At 29.1% G+C, this 18,020-nt stretch overlaps 3 protein-coding genes across 4 annotated transcripts; 1 reads left to right on the top strand and 2 right to left on the bottom strand.

Moving 5' to 3' along the window:
* Positions 1-2,895: 2,895 nt before the first annotated feature.
* Positions 2,896-4,142, bottom strand: LOC103313399 (cilia-and flagella-associated protein 96-like). Its single transcript, XM_008196557.3, has 5 exons — positions 3,913-4,142; positions 3,738-3,861; positions 3,450-3,689; positions 3,181-3,397; positions 2,896-3,131 (listed from the first exon to the last, which is right to left on the bottom strand). Exons 1-5 carry the CDS (start codon positions 4,040-4,042, stop codon positions 2,901-2,903), a joined length of 942 nt encoding a protein of 313 aa, XP_008194779.3. The 5' UTR covers positions 4,043-4,142; the 3' UTR covers positions 2,896-2,900.
* Positions 4,143-4,199: 57 nt separating this feature from the next.
* On the bottom strand, positions 4,200-8,976 carry LOC656809 (proton-coupled amino acid transporter 1-like). The gene is made up of 8 exons (XM_008196558.3): positions 8,794-8,976; positions 8,696-8,749; positions 8,497-8,647; positions 8,238-8,450; positions 7,901-8,191; positions 7,671-7,852; positions 7,452-7,624; positions 4,200-4,499 (listed from the first exon to the last, which is right to left on the bottom strand). Exons 1-8 carry the CDS (start codon positions 8,862-8,864, stop codon positions 4,252-4,254), a joined length of 1,383 nt encoding a protein of 460 aa, XP_008194780.1. The 5' UTR covers positions 8,865-8,976; the 3' UTR covers positions 4,200-4,251.
* A 4,100-nt stretch (positions 8,977-13,076) lies between these two features.
* On the top strand, positions 13,077-17,241 carry LOC107399048 (proton-coupled amino acid transporter-like protein CG1139). Of its 2 annotated transcripts, none has more exons than XM_015984683.2 (8): positions 13,077-13,303; positions 13,360-13,413; positions 13,477-13,627; positions 13,686-13,898; positions 16,105-16,377; positions 16,431-16,609; positions 16,672-16,844; positions 16,893-17,241. In XM_015984683.2, exons 1-8 carry the CDS (start codon positions 13,278-13,280, stop codon positions 17,132-17,134), a joined length of 1,311 nt encoding a protein of 436 aa, XP_015840169.1. In that variant the 5' UTR covers positions 13,077-13,277; the 3' UTR covers positions 17,135-17,241. The 2 variants fall into 2 exon arrangements, with proteins under 2 accessions (XP_015840169.1, XP_064215217.1); XM_064359147.1 differs by having other exon boundaries at positions 13,077-13,299; positions 13,359-13,413; positions 16,893-17,240.
* Positions 17,242-18,020: the final 779 nt, after the last annotated feature.

Here is an 18,020-nt window from a genome sequence, read left to right as displayed (position 1 = left end):
TAATAGTTTTTGATAAATTCGAAAAAGACATGTGTTTAATTTGACCTATGCGTCGTGTGGATTGTATGCAGCTATTGTTTTGATTTTTATAGGAGAACATTACAAGACTTTGTTATACAATATACTAAAAAATTGGAGTCGTAAACCTTTTTGTTTTCTTGGAATTAAATGCGGAAAATTTAATAATTTTTAAAAAATTCGCAAAAGACACGAGTTTAGTTTGACCTATGCGTCGTGTGTATTGTATGCAGCTATTGTCTTGATTTTTGTAGGAGAACATTATAAAACCTTGCTCTACAACATATTGAAAAATTGGAGTTGTTAGCCTTTCTGTTTTCCTGGAATTAAATGCGGAATATTTAATAATTTATGAAAAATTCGCAAAAGACACGTGTTTAGTTTGACCTATGCGTCGTGTAGATTGTATGCAGCTATTGCTTTCATTTTTGCAGGAGAACATTACAAGACTTTGTTCTACAACATATTAAATAATTGGAGTCGTAAGCCTTTTTGTTTTCCTGGAATTAAATGCGGAATATTTAATAATTTATGAAAAATTCGCAAAAGACACGAGTTTAGTTTGACCTATGCGTCGTGTGTATTGTATGCAGCTATTGTCTTGATTTTTGTAGGAGAACATTACAAGACTTTGCTCTACAACATATTAAAAAATTGGAGCTGCAGGTCTTTTTGTTTTCCTGGAATTAAATGCGGAATATTTAATAATTTATGAAAAATTCGCAAAAGACACGAGTTTAGTTTGACCTATGCGTCGTGTGTATTGTATGCAGCTATTGTCTTGATTTTTGTAGGAGAACATTACAAGACTTTGCTCTACAACATATTAAAAAATTGGACCTGCAGGTCTTTTTGTTTTCCTGGAATTAAATGCGGAATATTTAATAATTTTTGAAAAATTCGCAAAAGACACGTGTTTAGATTGACCTATGCGTCGTGTGCAGTGTATGCAGCTATTCTCTTAATTTTTGTAGGAGAACATTATAAGACCTTGCTCTACAACATATTAAAAAATTGGAGTCGTAAGCCTTTTTGTTTTCCTGGAATTAAATGCGGAATATTTAATAATTTTTGAAAAATTTGCAAAAGACACGTGTTTCGCTTGACCTATGCGTCGTGTGTATTGTATGCAGCTAGTCTCTTGATTTTTGTAGGAGAACATTACAAGACCTTGCTCTACAACATATTAAAAAATTGGAGCTGCAGGTCTTTTGGTTTTCCTGGAATTAAATGCGGAATATTTAATAATTTTTGAAAAATTTGCAAAAGACACGTGTTTAGTTTGACCTATGCGTCGTGTGCAGTGTATGCAGCTATTCTCTTGATTTTTGTAGGAGAACATTATAAGACCTTGCTCTACAACATATTGAAAAATTGGAGTTGTTAGCCTTTCTGTTTTCCTGGAATTAAATGCGGAATATTTAATAATTTATGAAAAATTCGCAAAAGACACGTGTTTAGTTTGACCTATGCGTCGTGTAGATTGTATGCAGCTATTGTCTTCATTTTTGCAGGAGAACATTACAAGACTTTGTTCTACAACATATTAAAAAATTGGAGTCGTAAGCCTTTTTGTTTTCCTGGAATTAAATGCGGAATATTTAATAATTTTTGAAAAATTCGCAAAAGACACGTGTTTAGTTTGACCTATGCGTCGTGTGCAGTGTATGCAGCTATTCTCTTGATTTTTGTAGGAGAACACTACAAGACCTTGCTTTACAACATATTAAAAAATTGGAGTTGTAAGCCTTTCTGTTTTCCTGGAATTAAATGCGGAATATTTAATACTTTATGAAAAATTCGCAAAAGACAGGTGTTTAGTTTGACCTATGCGTCGTGTGTATTGTATGCAGCTATTCTCTTGATTTTTGTAGGAGAACACTACAAGACCTTGTTCTACAACATATTAAAAAATTGGAGCTGCAGGTCTTTTGGTTTTCCTGGAATTAAATGCGGAATATTTAATAATTTTTGAAAAATTCGCAAAAGACACGTGTTTAGCTTGACCTATGCGTCGTGTGTATTGAATGCAGCTATTGTCTTGATTTTTGTAGGAGAACATTACAAGACCTTGCTCTACAACATATTAAAAAATTGGAGCTGCAGGTCTTTTGGTTTTCCTGGAATTAAATGCGGAATATTTATTAATTTTTGAAAAATTTGCAAAAGACACGTGTTTAGTTTGACCTATGCGTCGTGTGGATTGCATGCAGCTATTGGCTTCATTTTTGCAGGAGAACATTACAAGACTTTGTTCTACAAGATATTAAATAATTGGAGTCGTAAGCCTTTTTGTTTTCCTGGAATTAAATGCGGAATATTTAATAATTTTTGAAAAATTTGCAAAAGACACGTGTTTAGTTTGACCCATGCGTCGTGTGGATTGTATGCAGCTATTGCTTTCATTTTTGCAGGAGAACATTACAAGACTTTGTTCTACAACATATTAAATAATTGGAGTCGTAAGCCTTTTTGTTTTCCTGGAATTAAATGCGGAATATTTAATAATTTTTAAAAAATTTGCAAAAGACACGTGTTTAGTTTGACCTATGCGTCGTGTGGATTGTATGCAGCTATTGGCTTCATTTTTGCAGGAGAACATTACAAGACTTTGTTCTACAACATATTAAAAAATTGGAGTCGTAAGCCTTTCTGTTTTCCTGGAATTAAATGCGGAATATTTAATAATTTTTGAAAAATTCGCAAAAGACACGTGTTTAGCTTGACCTATGCGTCGTGTGTTATTCTTGCCCAATAAATAGCAATTTAATTTAAATTAAATTTAGTTTTCATTATTTTCACTGGTTTAAGATTTTTTAACCAAGTCTCCCGTATTACGTAATGCGATTTATTTTATATAAAAATTAAAACAAACACTTTTTCTAATCATTAATTATTATGTATTTATTATAAGCCGGCTGGAAATTTTTATAGTTTACTTTGTTAAGTTTAACATCAACGTTTTGGAACAAAATGGATGTATTGTAATAGCTCTTGAGTGCAGTTGATGGAGGATAAAAAATTTTTTCATGAGGTTTCTTAACTCGTACCCCATATTTATCCGGTTTGTATTCTGGAAATTTATCGAAACATCCATCATGACATCCTCCTTGCTGCAAAAGTGTAAAAAGAAAATTTTAAATTAAATTCTGTTTTATTTACCCATTTGCCCGGCCCAGTTGGTACAATATAACCAGGATGAATACTTTTCAATTCTTTATCTTTTGGTCTGACGTAAGTAGGTCCAGGTTTGATGTTTGGCGGGTCAGCAAATGGATTTTTGTCAAAAAACGGTTGAGGGAAGTGAACTGGGACCATAGCCCTTCCTAAATTTTTCCCATATTCTTTGTACTTTGGTTTTAAACCATACCTATCAGGCCTAGGAACCTTCCACAGTTACCTTGACAATACAACAAAAATGCAAGAAATACTTGTGTTCTGGATAACGACTCAGACATATGTCGGCATATCCAGGACCTCCTAATTTTCCAGGGTTGGACAACAAGTTTCTTCCTTCTGATTTTCGCTTAGGTCTCGGTTTTAATTTATTACCAAAAGCTTCAATAATTCCACTGAATGTTCCGTGGTAATCACCAGGACATGAATGGTGTTTGAAACCTATTGGGGGTAAAAAAGGACGCTCTGAAACGTTTTTAAATTTTGGAGGCGCCCTTAAAAAGACACACTCAAAAAATTTTTTTTCGAGATTTTGATATTACGGTTTTCTGCCTCTGCCTTTTATCGCTTCTTTTGAAAAAACTCTTTTAAATTCAGGGTCAAAGTATCCATGTTGTGTCCCATTTTTAGATTTTCGGCCCTCACAGTACATATTTCTTGGTTCCCCTAATAAATAAATTATAAGTACGTTGAATGTTTTCTTTAAGTTTGCTCTACGTTGAGTTTTCTTTTTTGGGAACGTTTTTGCACTTAAATACACCATTTCACTGAACAATCCGATTCTTTCAATATCAGGTCTTCCGAATTTGTGGCCAAGTTCTGGCGAATCGGATCTCTTTTTAGCCATTTTTTTTGCTTATTAGTGAACGAAAAGTGGGAAAAATGTAATTTTGAAAAGTCAGATTATTTTTGGCATAATTGACACTAGCCACAGTTAATTTTAAAACCACCGAAATTAAAACAAAAAAACTACTTGTAGTAAAAGAAATAAAACGACAAAAATGTGTTAAAACTCTGTATTAAAAAATTCAAAAAGTACAAATACTAAAATATAAATCAGGAACCATATTCCTTTTGAAATTTTTCTACAATATCTTTGAAACTTAAAATTGTTCCAGTTATTGATCCAAATACACCAATAGATATAATGAACGAATCTTTGATAATTGAAAAAACGGAAAGTTGCCCTTTGAACGCAATTAAGTCTAATATAGGCGGTAATATCAGTGCCAAAAATGCCCCAGCTGAAGCACCCACAAGTGATATGAAGAGGCCCAAAAATGGAATTACGTTTGCCATTGTAACTGAAACATAAAATGGTATTATAGTGTAGATAATTCTGAAAATAACTCTTTTGCCGACATAAGTAATGCTTTATTTATAGCAATTATTATTTGCTATATGTTACAAAGAAAAAGTTGAGATTCAATTTTATTTATATAACTTGTAAAAATGGTGGATGCGCCGGGTTAATTTATTTTAAAATTACATTTTATTAGTATGTTATTAGTGTAATAAACATTTTTTGTGTTTAAATAAAACCTCAATGATAAAATGTTGGACTTTTAAAACCAAAATTATGAACGTAGTCTGAATTTGGGCTTTTTAAATTTTACTCTTAAGCTTTATAAAGAACACCGATTTAATTTAAATAACTCTAAAGCCTGCTAATGTTCTTTGGACTAATTAGTCAAATAATATCTGTTTTATACAAACGGATAAAAAAAATTTGACTTAAAAGCCATAGAGCTTTTGCACTAAACAGCGTTTTTGGAATAAAAACCGCAAGTTAAAAATTTATTTTACATGTAATTTATTTATTATTTTCATTTCAAAGTACCTGCTACTGATTTGTACACGTAACTGATATCATTTTAATAATAATAATTTACTATTAATCGACGAACATTGATAGACCAAAAAACTATTCTTTATTAAAGTTAAGAATGAAATTTAAAACTTGCATTTTTTTACACTGGAAACACACTGATTTTGAAAATATAAAATTGTAATCTGCAATCTACGATGTTTGATGGAACAATTATTTGGCGCATCCACCATTTTCATACCGGATGCACTATAACACCGAATTATTCTGATTTAGGTTAGAATTTTATCTTTTAAAACTGTAGAAAATGAAATTAGAAATACAAAATTCGGACCATTTAGATCCAGAATTTTAACCTAAAAATCTTAAATAACTTTAAAATTTAAGAATACAACTTTTAAACTTACATTTAGGCCACGTTTTCAATTTTATAACTTTAATTTGCAATTTCAACAAGCAACTTTCGTTTTTTTTTAATTACATAAATGTATTCAATACATTATTGATTGATTGATTTTTTAGACACTAAAAGTTTTTATTTTTAATTAAAAATCTGATCTGTTATCAAAATTTTTGGGGCAAAGTTATTTAGGCGCATCCACCATTTTTACAACTCTGCCTTCTTATTAAAGTTTGAAGCAAATCATAAACTTTGTTTCAAGTTAAATTTTAAGTTAGAAATGTAGAAACTGAAATCTAGTAACAAAATTTCAGTCTTTAAGCTTCAAATTTTCAATTCAAAAATTAAAAATAAATTTTTTAGACTTAAATTCAAACCACGTCCATAATTTTGTGTATTTAGTATTTAGTTAGTTCGCACTTTTAAAATAATAAATACAAATTATCTTGGTGCATCCACCATTTTGGCAATGTTGTAATTTATCAAGTCTTACATTTGGAAACAATTCATAAACTAAATTAACTTTTTAAGACCAAATTGCTTTGATTTAGGTTAGAATTTTAAATTTTAGAACTGTAGAAACTCAAATCTAGAAATACTTAATTTGGACCGTTTAGATCCAAAATTTCAGACTAAAAGTTTTTAATAACTTGAAAAATTTAAGAATACAACTTGTAAATTTTAAATTAAAGGCACGTTTGCAATTTTATAACTCTAGTTCGCAATTTCAACAAGCAGTAGAAACATTAACCCGGCGCACCCACCATTTTTACAACTTACGTTTTTTTAAGTTAAAAAAAATGTATTCAATACATCATTTTTCAACTTGTTGATTTTTTAAATACAAAAAGTTTTTATTTTTAATTACAAATCTGATCTGTCATCAGAATTTTCAGGGCAATGTTATTTTGGAGCATCCACCATTTTTGCAACTTTGTCTACTTATTAAAGTTTGAATCATATCATAAACTTTGTTTCAAGTTGAATTTTAATTTAGAAATGTAGAAACTTAAATCTGGTAACAAAAATGTTGGACCGCCTAAATTTACAGCCTTAAAAATTTTCAATTCAAAAGTTAAAAATAAATTTTTTAGACTTAAATTCAAACTAAATTCAAACCACGTCCATAATCTTATATGATTAAAACGTTACTTCGCACTTTTAAAATAATAAAAACAAATTATCCTGGCGCATCCACCATTTTGGCAATATTGTAATTTATCAAGTCTTACATTTGGAAACAATTCATAAACTAAATCATTATAAATTAACACCGAATTGCTCTAATTTAAATTAGAATTTTAAATTTTAGAACTGCAAAGACTCAAATCCAGAAATACTTAATTTGAACCGTTTAGATCCAAAATTTCAGACTAAAAGTTTCTAATAACTTTAAAAATTTAAGAATACAACTTGTAAGCTTTAAATTGAAAACACGTTTACAATTTTATAACTTTAATTCGCAATTTCAACAAGCAGTCGAAACATTAACCCAGCGCATCCACCATTTTTACAAATTAAAAAATTATTCGGCACCTTATTTTTCAACTTGTTGATTTTTCAAACAAAAAAAAGTTTCTTTTTAATTAAAAACATTCTGAATTCTGATTCTTAAAATTGAAAATTGTAATCTGCTAAAGTTATCTTGGCACATCCATCATTTTTACAACTTTGTACTTATTAGAAAGTCTGATACACGAAAGCAAATCATAAATTTTGTTCCAGATTATATCTTAATTCTTAGAAATGTAAAAACTTACTCAAATCTGGAAGCATTAAATTCAAAATTTGAGTCTTTTAGTTTCAAATTACAACTACAAAACTTAAGAATAACATTTTTAGACTTTAAATAAAAGCCACGTCTATAATCTTGTATATTTAAAATAATAAACAAAAGTTATCCTGGCGCATCCACCATTTTATAACTTAGCTTTTTATGAAAATGTCTGATTTGGAAAACAAATTATGAAGAAAATTCTTTTTTTTACGCTTACATCATAAAAACACATTATTTTTCCTCGTACTTACATGTCAGCAACACTGGAATTGATCTGTAAATGATCGCCACAAGTCGTGTGTGTTTAAAAGGTCCATATTTTCGATAAAACAACGGAAAAGTAATTTCAAACGGAACATACATATGAAGAGTAAAAGTAAATAACACTGCCACTGCCATCATTGCATTGATAATATCCGGCAATCTTAACAAAAACTTTAAAACAATACCCAAAAAGTGTGATAACTTACAATTTGCTATCGGCAGTGATATTTAAAAAAACGCTACTTGCAACATTATCTCCATACTTCCAGTAAGCCAGTAAGCCAACCAAGATGTACAAAAATGCCACAAACGTCATTCCCACATTTAATACACCGAAAGCACTCAGGAATTTTTCCGGCTGTTTCATTTCATTTCGTAACGGAATGACCTACATTCAAAAATGAAATTAAAGTTTTACAAACAAAATAACACAAACAAATGTTATTCCTTCAAAAGCGTAAAGTGCAGTTCCAAAAAACAACGGCCATCGATGTACAGAATTTACGGCATTTTTTGTCCAAGCACTAGCATCAAGATTTTGCACAGTAAAGTAAACTATTATTATAACCCCAGCCCACATTAAAATATTTGCAATGATTGATAAAGGGAGCAATAATTTCAAATTGCCCAAAAATGTGGAAGCCCACATTGGGGGTAAAATAATTAAGAGCATTATGTGCTTGTTTCCAGGGTGGTTTTCCGTCATCAAGTTATTATGTTCGGCTATCTAAAATTTCTTATCGTTTTTGTTTAATTTTGGTTTAAAACGTTACTTTAACTAAGTGTTCTGCAATGAATACGAAGTAAACACAGCAAAATCCCAGTTCAGTACAACACAAAAAAATGTTTGTCATCCAAGCCAAAGCTTTCGAGTTTCTTTTGAAACAGTTTATAGAACTGCCCTCAAAAGTGTATTCAACGGTTTCAGCAAAAGTTGGTTTCACATCTTCCACTTCTTCATCGGCGATTTTTATAACAGTTTTCACCTCAAAACATGTCTTTAGTCTGCAAATTTGTACCGCTTTAACTCACTAAAATGTGTTGGCAATTTAGATTTAAAAGAGCCAGGAAAGCAAGTAGGACAGGGCCTAGTATAAGTCCACTGTTTTTGAAGCCTTCTCCCATTGCAAAAATTCCCGTGCCAACGTAACATTTAGCAAGATGCATTATTGTGGTTAAGTAACTAGAAGTGGTTTCGTGAATTTTTTTTAGTCTTGTGGTGTGTTATTACCTAGTTGGTGGTTTGGTTCCTGTAGCTTCATGTGTAGGAACCGAACTGGCAAATCTAAAGCAAGATTATTGCACTTTTATCAATATTCTGGATTTTACCTGCGATGTTGTTCGGAAGCTGTTGTTGAAGTTGGAGTTGAAGAAGGTTCAGTGGATGGTTTAGCTTGCATTATTGTAAATGTAAAAGTAAATTTAGGTAAAGATTTGTAAAAGTAATTTACATGTCAAAAATGACAAATTTGTGGCTTTTGAAGGTTTGATGTTGTAGAGCACCTATGATGCAATTTAGCAGCAATAAATTAAATTGCAATAAATTAAAGATGTTCGGAGAAACTTTTTTCTTACTTTCGGTTTTTGTAAGATTAATGAAATAACAAAATATTAGTAAATAACAAAAATTACACTTCCTTCAAAAAATAGAAAACAAAATATTAATTTTAAGAATAAAAATATAGAAAAATAAAACACACTGCATTCTGGAGTTTAATTTATTTCCTTTGAAAAAGTTCATACGAAGTGCTGATGTAAAAAATATTGCAAACAGGTATAACCGGTTTCAGAGAAAGGAAAAAGAAAGGCTTTTTGAGGTTAATTATTTAGAAAAAAACGACAAATAGAGAGCATTTGGCTCCATTATTGGACAGGTTTAACGAAAAAATCAAGAAAAAACGCCCACATGTGTTAAGAAAAAACACATTTGACTTTTTCGATTTCCAAAGATAAAGTTCAAAGTACTAGGAGGTCATTCAAATTTTCATTTCAAAAGTTAAAAATAAATTTTTTAGACTTTAATTCCAACCACGTCCATAATCTTGTGTGTTTAGAACGTTAGTTCGCACTTTTAAAATAATAAATACAAATTATCCTGGCGCATCCACCATTTTGGCAATGTTGTAATTTATCAAGTCTGACATTTGGAAACAATTCATAAACTAAATAATTATAAATTAACTTTATAACACCGAATTGCTTTGATTTAGGTTAGAATTTTAAATTTTAGAACTGTAAAAACTCAAATCTGGAAATACCTAATTTGGACCGTTTAGATCCAAAATTTCAGACTAAAAGTTTTTAATAACTTTAAAAATTTAACATTACAACTTGTAAATTTTGAATTGAAAACACGATTACAATTTTATAACTCTAATTCGCAATTTCAACAAGCAGTCGAAACATTAACCCGGCGCACCCACCATTTTTACAACTTACGTTTTATTAAAATTAAAAAATGTGTTAGATACATTATTTTTCAACTTGTTGAGTTTTTAAACACAAAAAAGTATTTCTTTTTAATTAAAAACATTCTGAATTCTGATTCTTAACGTTAAAAAGTGTAATCTGCTAAAGTTATCTTGGCACATCCACCATTTTTACAACTTTTATTTTTACAAAATATGGAAAAATAAAACACACTGCATTCTAAAGTCTAATTTATTTTCTTTGGAAAAGTTCATATGAAGTTCTGATGTGAAAAATATTGCAAACAGGTATAACCGGTTTCAGAGAAAGGAAGAAGAAAGGTTTTTTGAGGTTAATTATTTAGTAAAAAACGACAAATAGAGAGCATTTGGCTCCATTATTGGACAGGTTTAACAAAAAAATTAAGAAGAAACGCCCACATATGGTAAGAAAAAACACATTTAACTTTTTCGATTTCCAAAGATTAAGTTCAAAGTACTTGGAGGTTATTCAAATTTTCAATTCAAAAGTTAAAAATAAATTTTTTAGACTGAAATTCTATCCACGTCCATAATCTTGTGTGTTTAGAACGTTAGTTCGCATTTTTAAAATAATAAATACTAATTATCCTGGCGCATCCACCATTTTGGCAATGTTGTAATTTATCAAGTCTGACATTTGGAAACAATTCATAAACTAAATAATTATAAATTAACTTTATAACACCGAATTGCTTTGATTTAGGTTAGAATTTTAAATTTTAGAACTGTAAAAACTCAAATCTGGAAATACCTAATTTTGACCGTTTAGATCCAAAATTTCAGACTAAAAGTTTTTAATAACTTTAAAAATTTAACATTACAACTTGTAAATTTTGAATTGAAAACACGTTTACAATTTTATAACTCTAATTCGCAATTTCAACAAGCAGTCGAAACATTAACCCGGCGCACCCACCATTTTTACAATTTAAGTTTTATTAAAATTAAAAAAAAAGTATTGGATACATTATTTTTCAACTTGTTGAGTTTTTAAACACAAAAAAGTATTTCTTTTTAATTAGAAACATTCTGAATTCTGCCTCTTAACGTTAAAAAGTGTAATCTGCTAACTGGTTTCAGAGAAAGGAAAAGGAAAAGTTTTTTGAGGTTAATTATTTAAAAAAAAAAACGACAAATAGAGAGCATTTTGCTCCATTATTGAACAGGTTTAACAAAAAAATCAAGAAGAAACGCCCACATATGGTAAGAAGAAATTGTTTTTTTTAATTAAATATGAAATAATTGAAACATTTGACTTTTTTGATTTCCAAAGATAAAGTTAAAAGTAGTAGGAGGTCATTACTGAAATATTTTGAAAACCTTTCAAAATCAGAATCACGCAGAAATAGATAAAAACTGAAACATGCCTTGAAAATACAAGTTAATAGTCTTGTGTTTTTCCGAAACTTTACTTTTCAATACATTTTTTCTATTTTAGTGCAGAGTAATACACTCAGCTTGTTGAGTTGAGAATTTATTTTAAAAAATACGTAAATTACTTAGAGTTACTGATATTTTTTCGGAATTACAGATACAATAAAAATGGATTCATTGGATTCTTATTAGAATTACTGGAATTTTTTAATTGGAATTAGTTGCACATATTTTTTTTAGGTGATCGACCCTTCGAATATAAAATGTCAAGATTTTGAATTGAAAATCAATTTTAAAATTATTTTAAAATAATATTATTATTGTATCGTAATTTCTACAGATGTTCTTCTATTTTCTTCTTAATATTTGCAGTTTGTGTTTTACTTTGAAATTTTTCGATAAATACGCACATCTAACTTTTAGACTCGAACATATCTGAGAAGAAAGCAAGTTTCTGGTATTATTCTGCGTCATACTTTGGTATTTTTTTTGCTGTAGTTCTTCTATATTTTGGGAATTAAAATCATTTTTATAAATGTATTTGTCTGTATGCCTACCATTCTTTGATGGTATTTAAGTCATGGTACAACGTTTTATGTTTAATTAAAGGACAATTATCTTTAAATTTATCTGTTCTTAACAATAAAATATAAGTGTAAATTAACATAAGTTACATCATGAAATATCACAGTTATTTATTTCTTGACACTTAATATTATCCTCCTCATTAATTCAAGGTATCCCAACTAAAATTTCCAAATTTCCACACTTCCAAATTACCGACTTCGTCCGAGTTTAGAAAGAATGCCCGCTACATTGGTATTTGGTAAAAATTAGTAATTTAAATTGTGAAACTTTGTTGATAACCAAGCTCCCGTTAAAGCTTTTGCGCACGCATCAATTTTTTTTGCTCTATTTATTTTTTTACAAAATGAGAACAAACACATCTGAGTTGTCTTTACTAGTTTTGAGCAACTCTTCAATTTTTTATAGTGGGAATAAATCTTCGTCTATTCTTCATAATTTTTTTCCTTATCTTCGAACAATTTAGCTTCGGTGCGTTGTAAAGTAAATCAACAAATGTTGCACTTCTAAAGAAAAAAGCTTAATTAATAATTAAAGGACGCTTTTATTTATCACCAAGTCTTTTTCAGTATTGTTGCTATCATAATGTGTAGCCATTGTCACTTTTAATCTCTAAATAGGTTTCCCATTCAACATTATAGTTTGAAATAAAACAATTTATATAAAAGTGCTACTTTGACAGCAGCTGAAACAACAATATGAATGTGCTCTTTTAAAAGTTATTTTTAGCATCTCTGGCCCAACAATATTTGATAGTTTCTTCAATATGTCGTAAGAATTTTGTGCATACCTCTAAAGGATGTACTTTTGCATTCATTTGAAGTCTTTTATTTCCCTTAAACTCGACTTTTAAATTATTTTGAATTATAAGTATTTAACTTTTGACAATGTACATAAAAAATATTTTTTTTAAACAAAACACACTATAATGTAAAGTTTTGTTAAAAATTTAATTAGCAATCACAACACTTTGTTAAAAAAATTATTAGCCCGGCGCATCCACCATTTTTATGCAGTAGAGTTTTAAGGTTGATATTCAAAAGCATCATTTTAAATGTGTACCTGAAAGCAAAAACAGCCTTCGTGCCTAATATTTAGAAGTAATTTAAAACCAAAATTTTTATTTAGTAATCAATGTCACAATGTTTCCTTTTATAACCGGTTATTTTGTTATGAAATTTTTTGTTGTAAGTGGATCTAGCAGGTTAATACTTTAACGCCCATAACATATAAAGTTTCGTTTAATAATTTATATACAATGTATTTTTAAATGTGAAGGGTATTTTATAACAAGATCAAGCAATTAGGTACAAAATTGTAACCAGTGTAAATTGGTGTAATGTTAAAACTGTCAATTTAATTAAATTGTCATCATTTTCACAAATATTTTTAAAACATTTTAATATGGAAACCCAAGAAACAACAACAAGGTCAGTTGTAAACTTTGTTTAACTTGATATTATACAACAAAACGCTGTTTTTTCAGACCTTTTCTTGTAGTACATGGTGCTAATATAACGGGAGTGAAGAAACCAACAAGGTAATCAATTGCATCTCAACTGTAGTATAAAGCATTACAGTAATTATTATTGATTTGTTGTAGTTACATAGAGACACTAATACACGCAATAAAGGCATATGTTGGTTCAGGGATTTTTGCAATGGGAGCAGCGCTTATGAACAGTGGAATGCTTTTGGGTCCATTGTTATTACTAGTAATAGCTTTGATAAATTTGCACTGTCAACATTTACTTGTAATTGATTTTATTCAACTGATACATTTTTAATAATAATTAATGTCAATGATTACAGATTAAAGCTTGTGTTAAAATTGCTGAAAAAGAAGCCGTTTTAGTGCAACCAAGTTTTGCAGAAACTGTACAATATACCTTTGAAGATAGTAACTCTGAATGGTTGAAAAAACATTCAAAAGCTTTTGGAATTGTAACTGATGTATTTATAATTGCTGCTGAATATGGATTTTGCGTTGTTTACTTCATATTTGTTTCTAAACACCTTGGTGAGGTAAAAATAAATTACAAGCTTGCATTATGCATAACACTTTCTTTATCTCTAATAATTATAATAATAAATAAAGACCGGATTTTAGGAAACTTTTCTTATTAATTTTGGTTTAAAAAATTATTTATTTTAATTATAAATTTTTCTAAACCAACAGTTTAGATTTTAATTATGTAGTAAAGTAAAAGTCCCACTTTTATAGAATTTTTAGTTTTTGTGTAAAAAATTTAAAAAATGTTTCAATCAAAAGAATAAAATTATTTTCAAAAATAAAAAGAAATGACCATTTTATTCGCATCTGTGAGAAAGACCTGCACTTAAACCAGTTTCACTGGTGTCTCATTTGTCCAAGAAATAAGTAATTGACCAATAAAAATATAAAAATCACCTTCTTATACTTGTTTCTCTAGTGCACAAAAAATTGCAAGACGATTGAAGCGTTTGTCATTGGATATCGGAGGAATAATGCACTACAGCTGTCAAACAAACCAATTATAATTGAACGTTCAAAACTGAGCAAAAAATTGTCGTTTGATTATTTGTAAATGTCGACCAAACTCTCAGGAATTTTGCTGTTTTCTAATAAAATTTCGAGTTCTCTATTACACTTGGGTTCAAAAATCGTAGATAAATTGTGGATAGATTTGTTTTTACTAAAGACTAATTCTTGCGATCAGTTCGTGTTTAAACTCAAACACTTCGTAATTTTTTTTATTTGTTTTTAATTGTTATTAACTTGGGCATTTAAAATTTATGAGATATGTTTTTATTTAGACAATTTAATTATCTTTGAGGTGCAGAATTCAACTTTTAACAAACGTTAATATTTTTAGTTAATATTTTCAGTTATATATTCAGGCTTCCAGTCATACAATCTTATAGTTTCTTAGTGTCTCATAGTTTATTCTCAGTATTTCAGCTTTTTGTTTCTTGATTTTTTATATTTTTTATTCACTTCCTAAATTTTCCAGTTTTTTTTTGTTTCACTGTATTCTTATTATCTTAGTTTATCAATTTTCTTGATCTTACTTTACAGTTCTTTAGTTTTATAGATTAACACTCTTTCAGTCACTTAGATCTACAGTACTTTATTCCTACTTTTTTTTAATTTGTTTGTATTGCAGTTTTTTATTTTTCAGCTTTTCAGTGTATTGGTTTTTTAATCAGAATGTTATACAGGGTGCTCAAAAACTGGCGCACCAACTCAGTGGTACGTTATTGAGAAGTAAGTGCAGATTACGGGAAAAATGTTGAAAAAATTTCTAAAGTTATATTTTAAAAAATCTGGAGCTACAAACTTATTGTGTTAACTTCTTTAGTTTTCATTATTTTTTTATATTTTTATGTTTCATACCAGGTAATCGTTACGTAACAAAACGATGAATAATTATTTTAAAATTTACTATCAGATTTTAGCAGTTTTTTTAATTTAAAAAAATTAAAATTCATCCAAAAAATCACAATGTGTAGATGTGCCAACACTGGGAATTATTTCCTAGGAAACCGTTGCAAAAATAATTTATTTTTATTGTTGCTCAAATTCTATTGCGATCATGACTGTTAGACAACGTTGCCACATATCATTTACCTAAAATTAGTTATCTATCAATAACTTTAATACAAAGAATTTTTTTACTGTTTTTACCATTACGTGTAACCACTTCTCTGCCACACACCAGTTGAGTTGGTGCGCCAGTTTTTGAGCACGCTGTATTTTATTTTATTCTAGTTTTTCTTTCTTTCTTCTGAAAAATGACTTACTTTTTCATTTTAAAATGTTAGTAAATAATAAGACAACAAACTAAGAAACAATAGACTTGTCACTTGTTGAAGCAATTAAACTTGTAAATAAAGTGTACATTTTTGTAAAATGGACCCCAGGAGTTGTGGAAAAATGTGTTAGTGACAACTATATAAAAAATTCTAAAAATAAAAATGTTAATTGAATAAAAAATTATGTTTTTATTTTTTCTGTTGTAGGAATTAATAAAAAGTGCATTACCAGATTTTATTACTTAATTTCTGTGTTTGTACAATCTTTTTTGACAGCTATATACCTAAAAATTCCTAAAAATCCGGTCTCTAATAATAAATAAAAATGCTTAGTTTTATACATTTTCCTGAATTGGATATGTTTTTTATTAAAAAAATAAACATTTAACAATTTTTCATAAATTAATACTAACTATTATTTTAAATTGTGTTATAGATTGCTGAGGCTTACAGTTGGAAACAAAATTATCGAGTGATTCTTGCAATTATTTTACTTCCCATGTGGGTGTCCACTTTTTTAGGCAACCTAAAGTTGCTAACACCTATTTCGTTAATCGCAAACATTATCATGTGGATTGGAATTGTTTTGGTTCTGTATTATTCTATGGCAAACTTGGATGTGACAACTAAGCGAAATTTAATATCACACCCCGAGAAACTCCCTCTTTTTTTCGGGATAGTCTTATTTGCATTTGAAGGAATTACTTTCGTAATTTGGACTTTTTTACAATAAATATTTGCTAATGACTAATTTATTTGTAGATCATTCCTCTACGAATGGAAATGAAGGAACCAGAGTTTTTCACTAGCCCTTGTGGCATTTTAAATTTAACAATGGTAGTAATAATAATTCTGTACTCTCTTGTTGGTGTGTTTGCTTATTGGATGTGGGGAGATAAAGTCGAAGGAAGTGCTTTCCTTAACTTACCACAAGAAGAAGGGTATTTCTTTGGTCACAATAAATAATTATTAAACACTCTATTTATTAAACTTGCTTTTATAGATTGGCTATAGCTACCAAAATTTTAATATCAGTGGGAGTAATGTTTACGTTTGCTTTGCATATGTATATTCCTTTTGAAATTGCGTATCCGCGATTTTATAGAAAGTGGGGACCTTTCAAGCATCCAGTCTTGATTATATACACTTACAGATCAGTGGCTGTGTTAATAACATGTAAGGAGTTTGTTAATAAAATATGCACTTTTTTAAACGACATTTCAGATGGTTTGGCAAATATTAGTGCCAATTTGGCTACGTTTATTTCGTTGATTGGGGCTTTAACTGGTGCTTTTTTGGCACTGTTTCTACCCGCATTACTCGAACTGGTAATGATGTATGGGTCGTTAACATATTTTGTTATTGTAAAAGATATATTTATAATTGTTGTGGCTGTTGGTTCGGCAATTACTGGCACAGTATTGTCAATTATGAGTATTGTAAATGAATACATGGGCGAGGATTGACTGAAGTACTGCACATTCTTACAAATGACTTCGTATGCGGTTAAAAAATACAAATAAACATTTTTTTTGCGTTTTGTCATTTTATCACTTTTCACAATATTTGGTATAATACTTGGAACTTTAACAAATTCTTAATTTATAATGTTGTTATTGTAATAGATTATGATGCAATATTTATTTATATGTTTAATCAATGTAAACAACACATTTCTCATTTTTTAAATAAAATTGACTCAAAGTTAATTAAATACTTATTTTGTTAATTTACATTTTATTAAAACAAAAAAAAGTTCAACATTTTCACGTATTTGTAATTTATTGACAACTAGATGGCAGACATTTGGCGAAATAAATTAACCAACAGATAAGATGCCACGGTGCAGCTCGACTTATTTAAAATGCACTTATATTTGTAAGCCTAGTTTTGTTAAGCATTATTTATAATGTTAGGCAGTTATGCCTGAATATTCTTCTAAATTATTATAACTTGACCTCTAGGATTATTAAAGTTATTTAATTCAAATATTAATTCTTCTTCTCCACAATATTTGTTTCTGAATTAGAATTTCCTAACAAAATAATAAATGAGGAAATATTTGCAAATGAAAAAATAGTGTTTTATTTTGTGTTTATTTTGTAAAATTCCGAATATAGAAAAATCTAATAGAGTCAAGTCAGGTGAACGGGGTGGCCAAGCAATGGTCCCGTCTTTGCTAATTATTATTTAAGGTTTCCGAGGAGTATGGACTGTAGCTCTATCTTGTTGAAAAAATCCCGTTAAAGCTCGTTGTCTTATAATTATTTTAAAATAGTTATTATTATCTCTTCTCAAATTTTTGAGGTTGTTAACATATTACGAAAAAATATTGGGCCAATAAGCACACTA

The sequence above is a fragment of the Tribolium castaneum genome, chromosome 1 (genome assembly GCF_031307605.1).
Source record: "Tribolium castaneum strain GA2 chromosome 1, icTriCast1.1, whole genome shotgun sequence".
Classification (NCBI taxonomy): Eukaryota; Metazoa; Arthropoda; class Insecta; order Coleoptera; family Tenebrionidae; genus Tribolium; species Tribolium castaneum.
The sequence above is the reverse complement of the archived record's forward strand: the minus strand, read 5'-3'. Positions and strand labels throughout refer to the sequence as shown.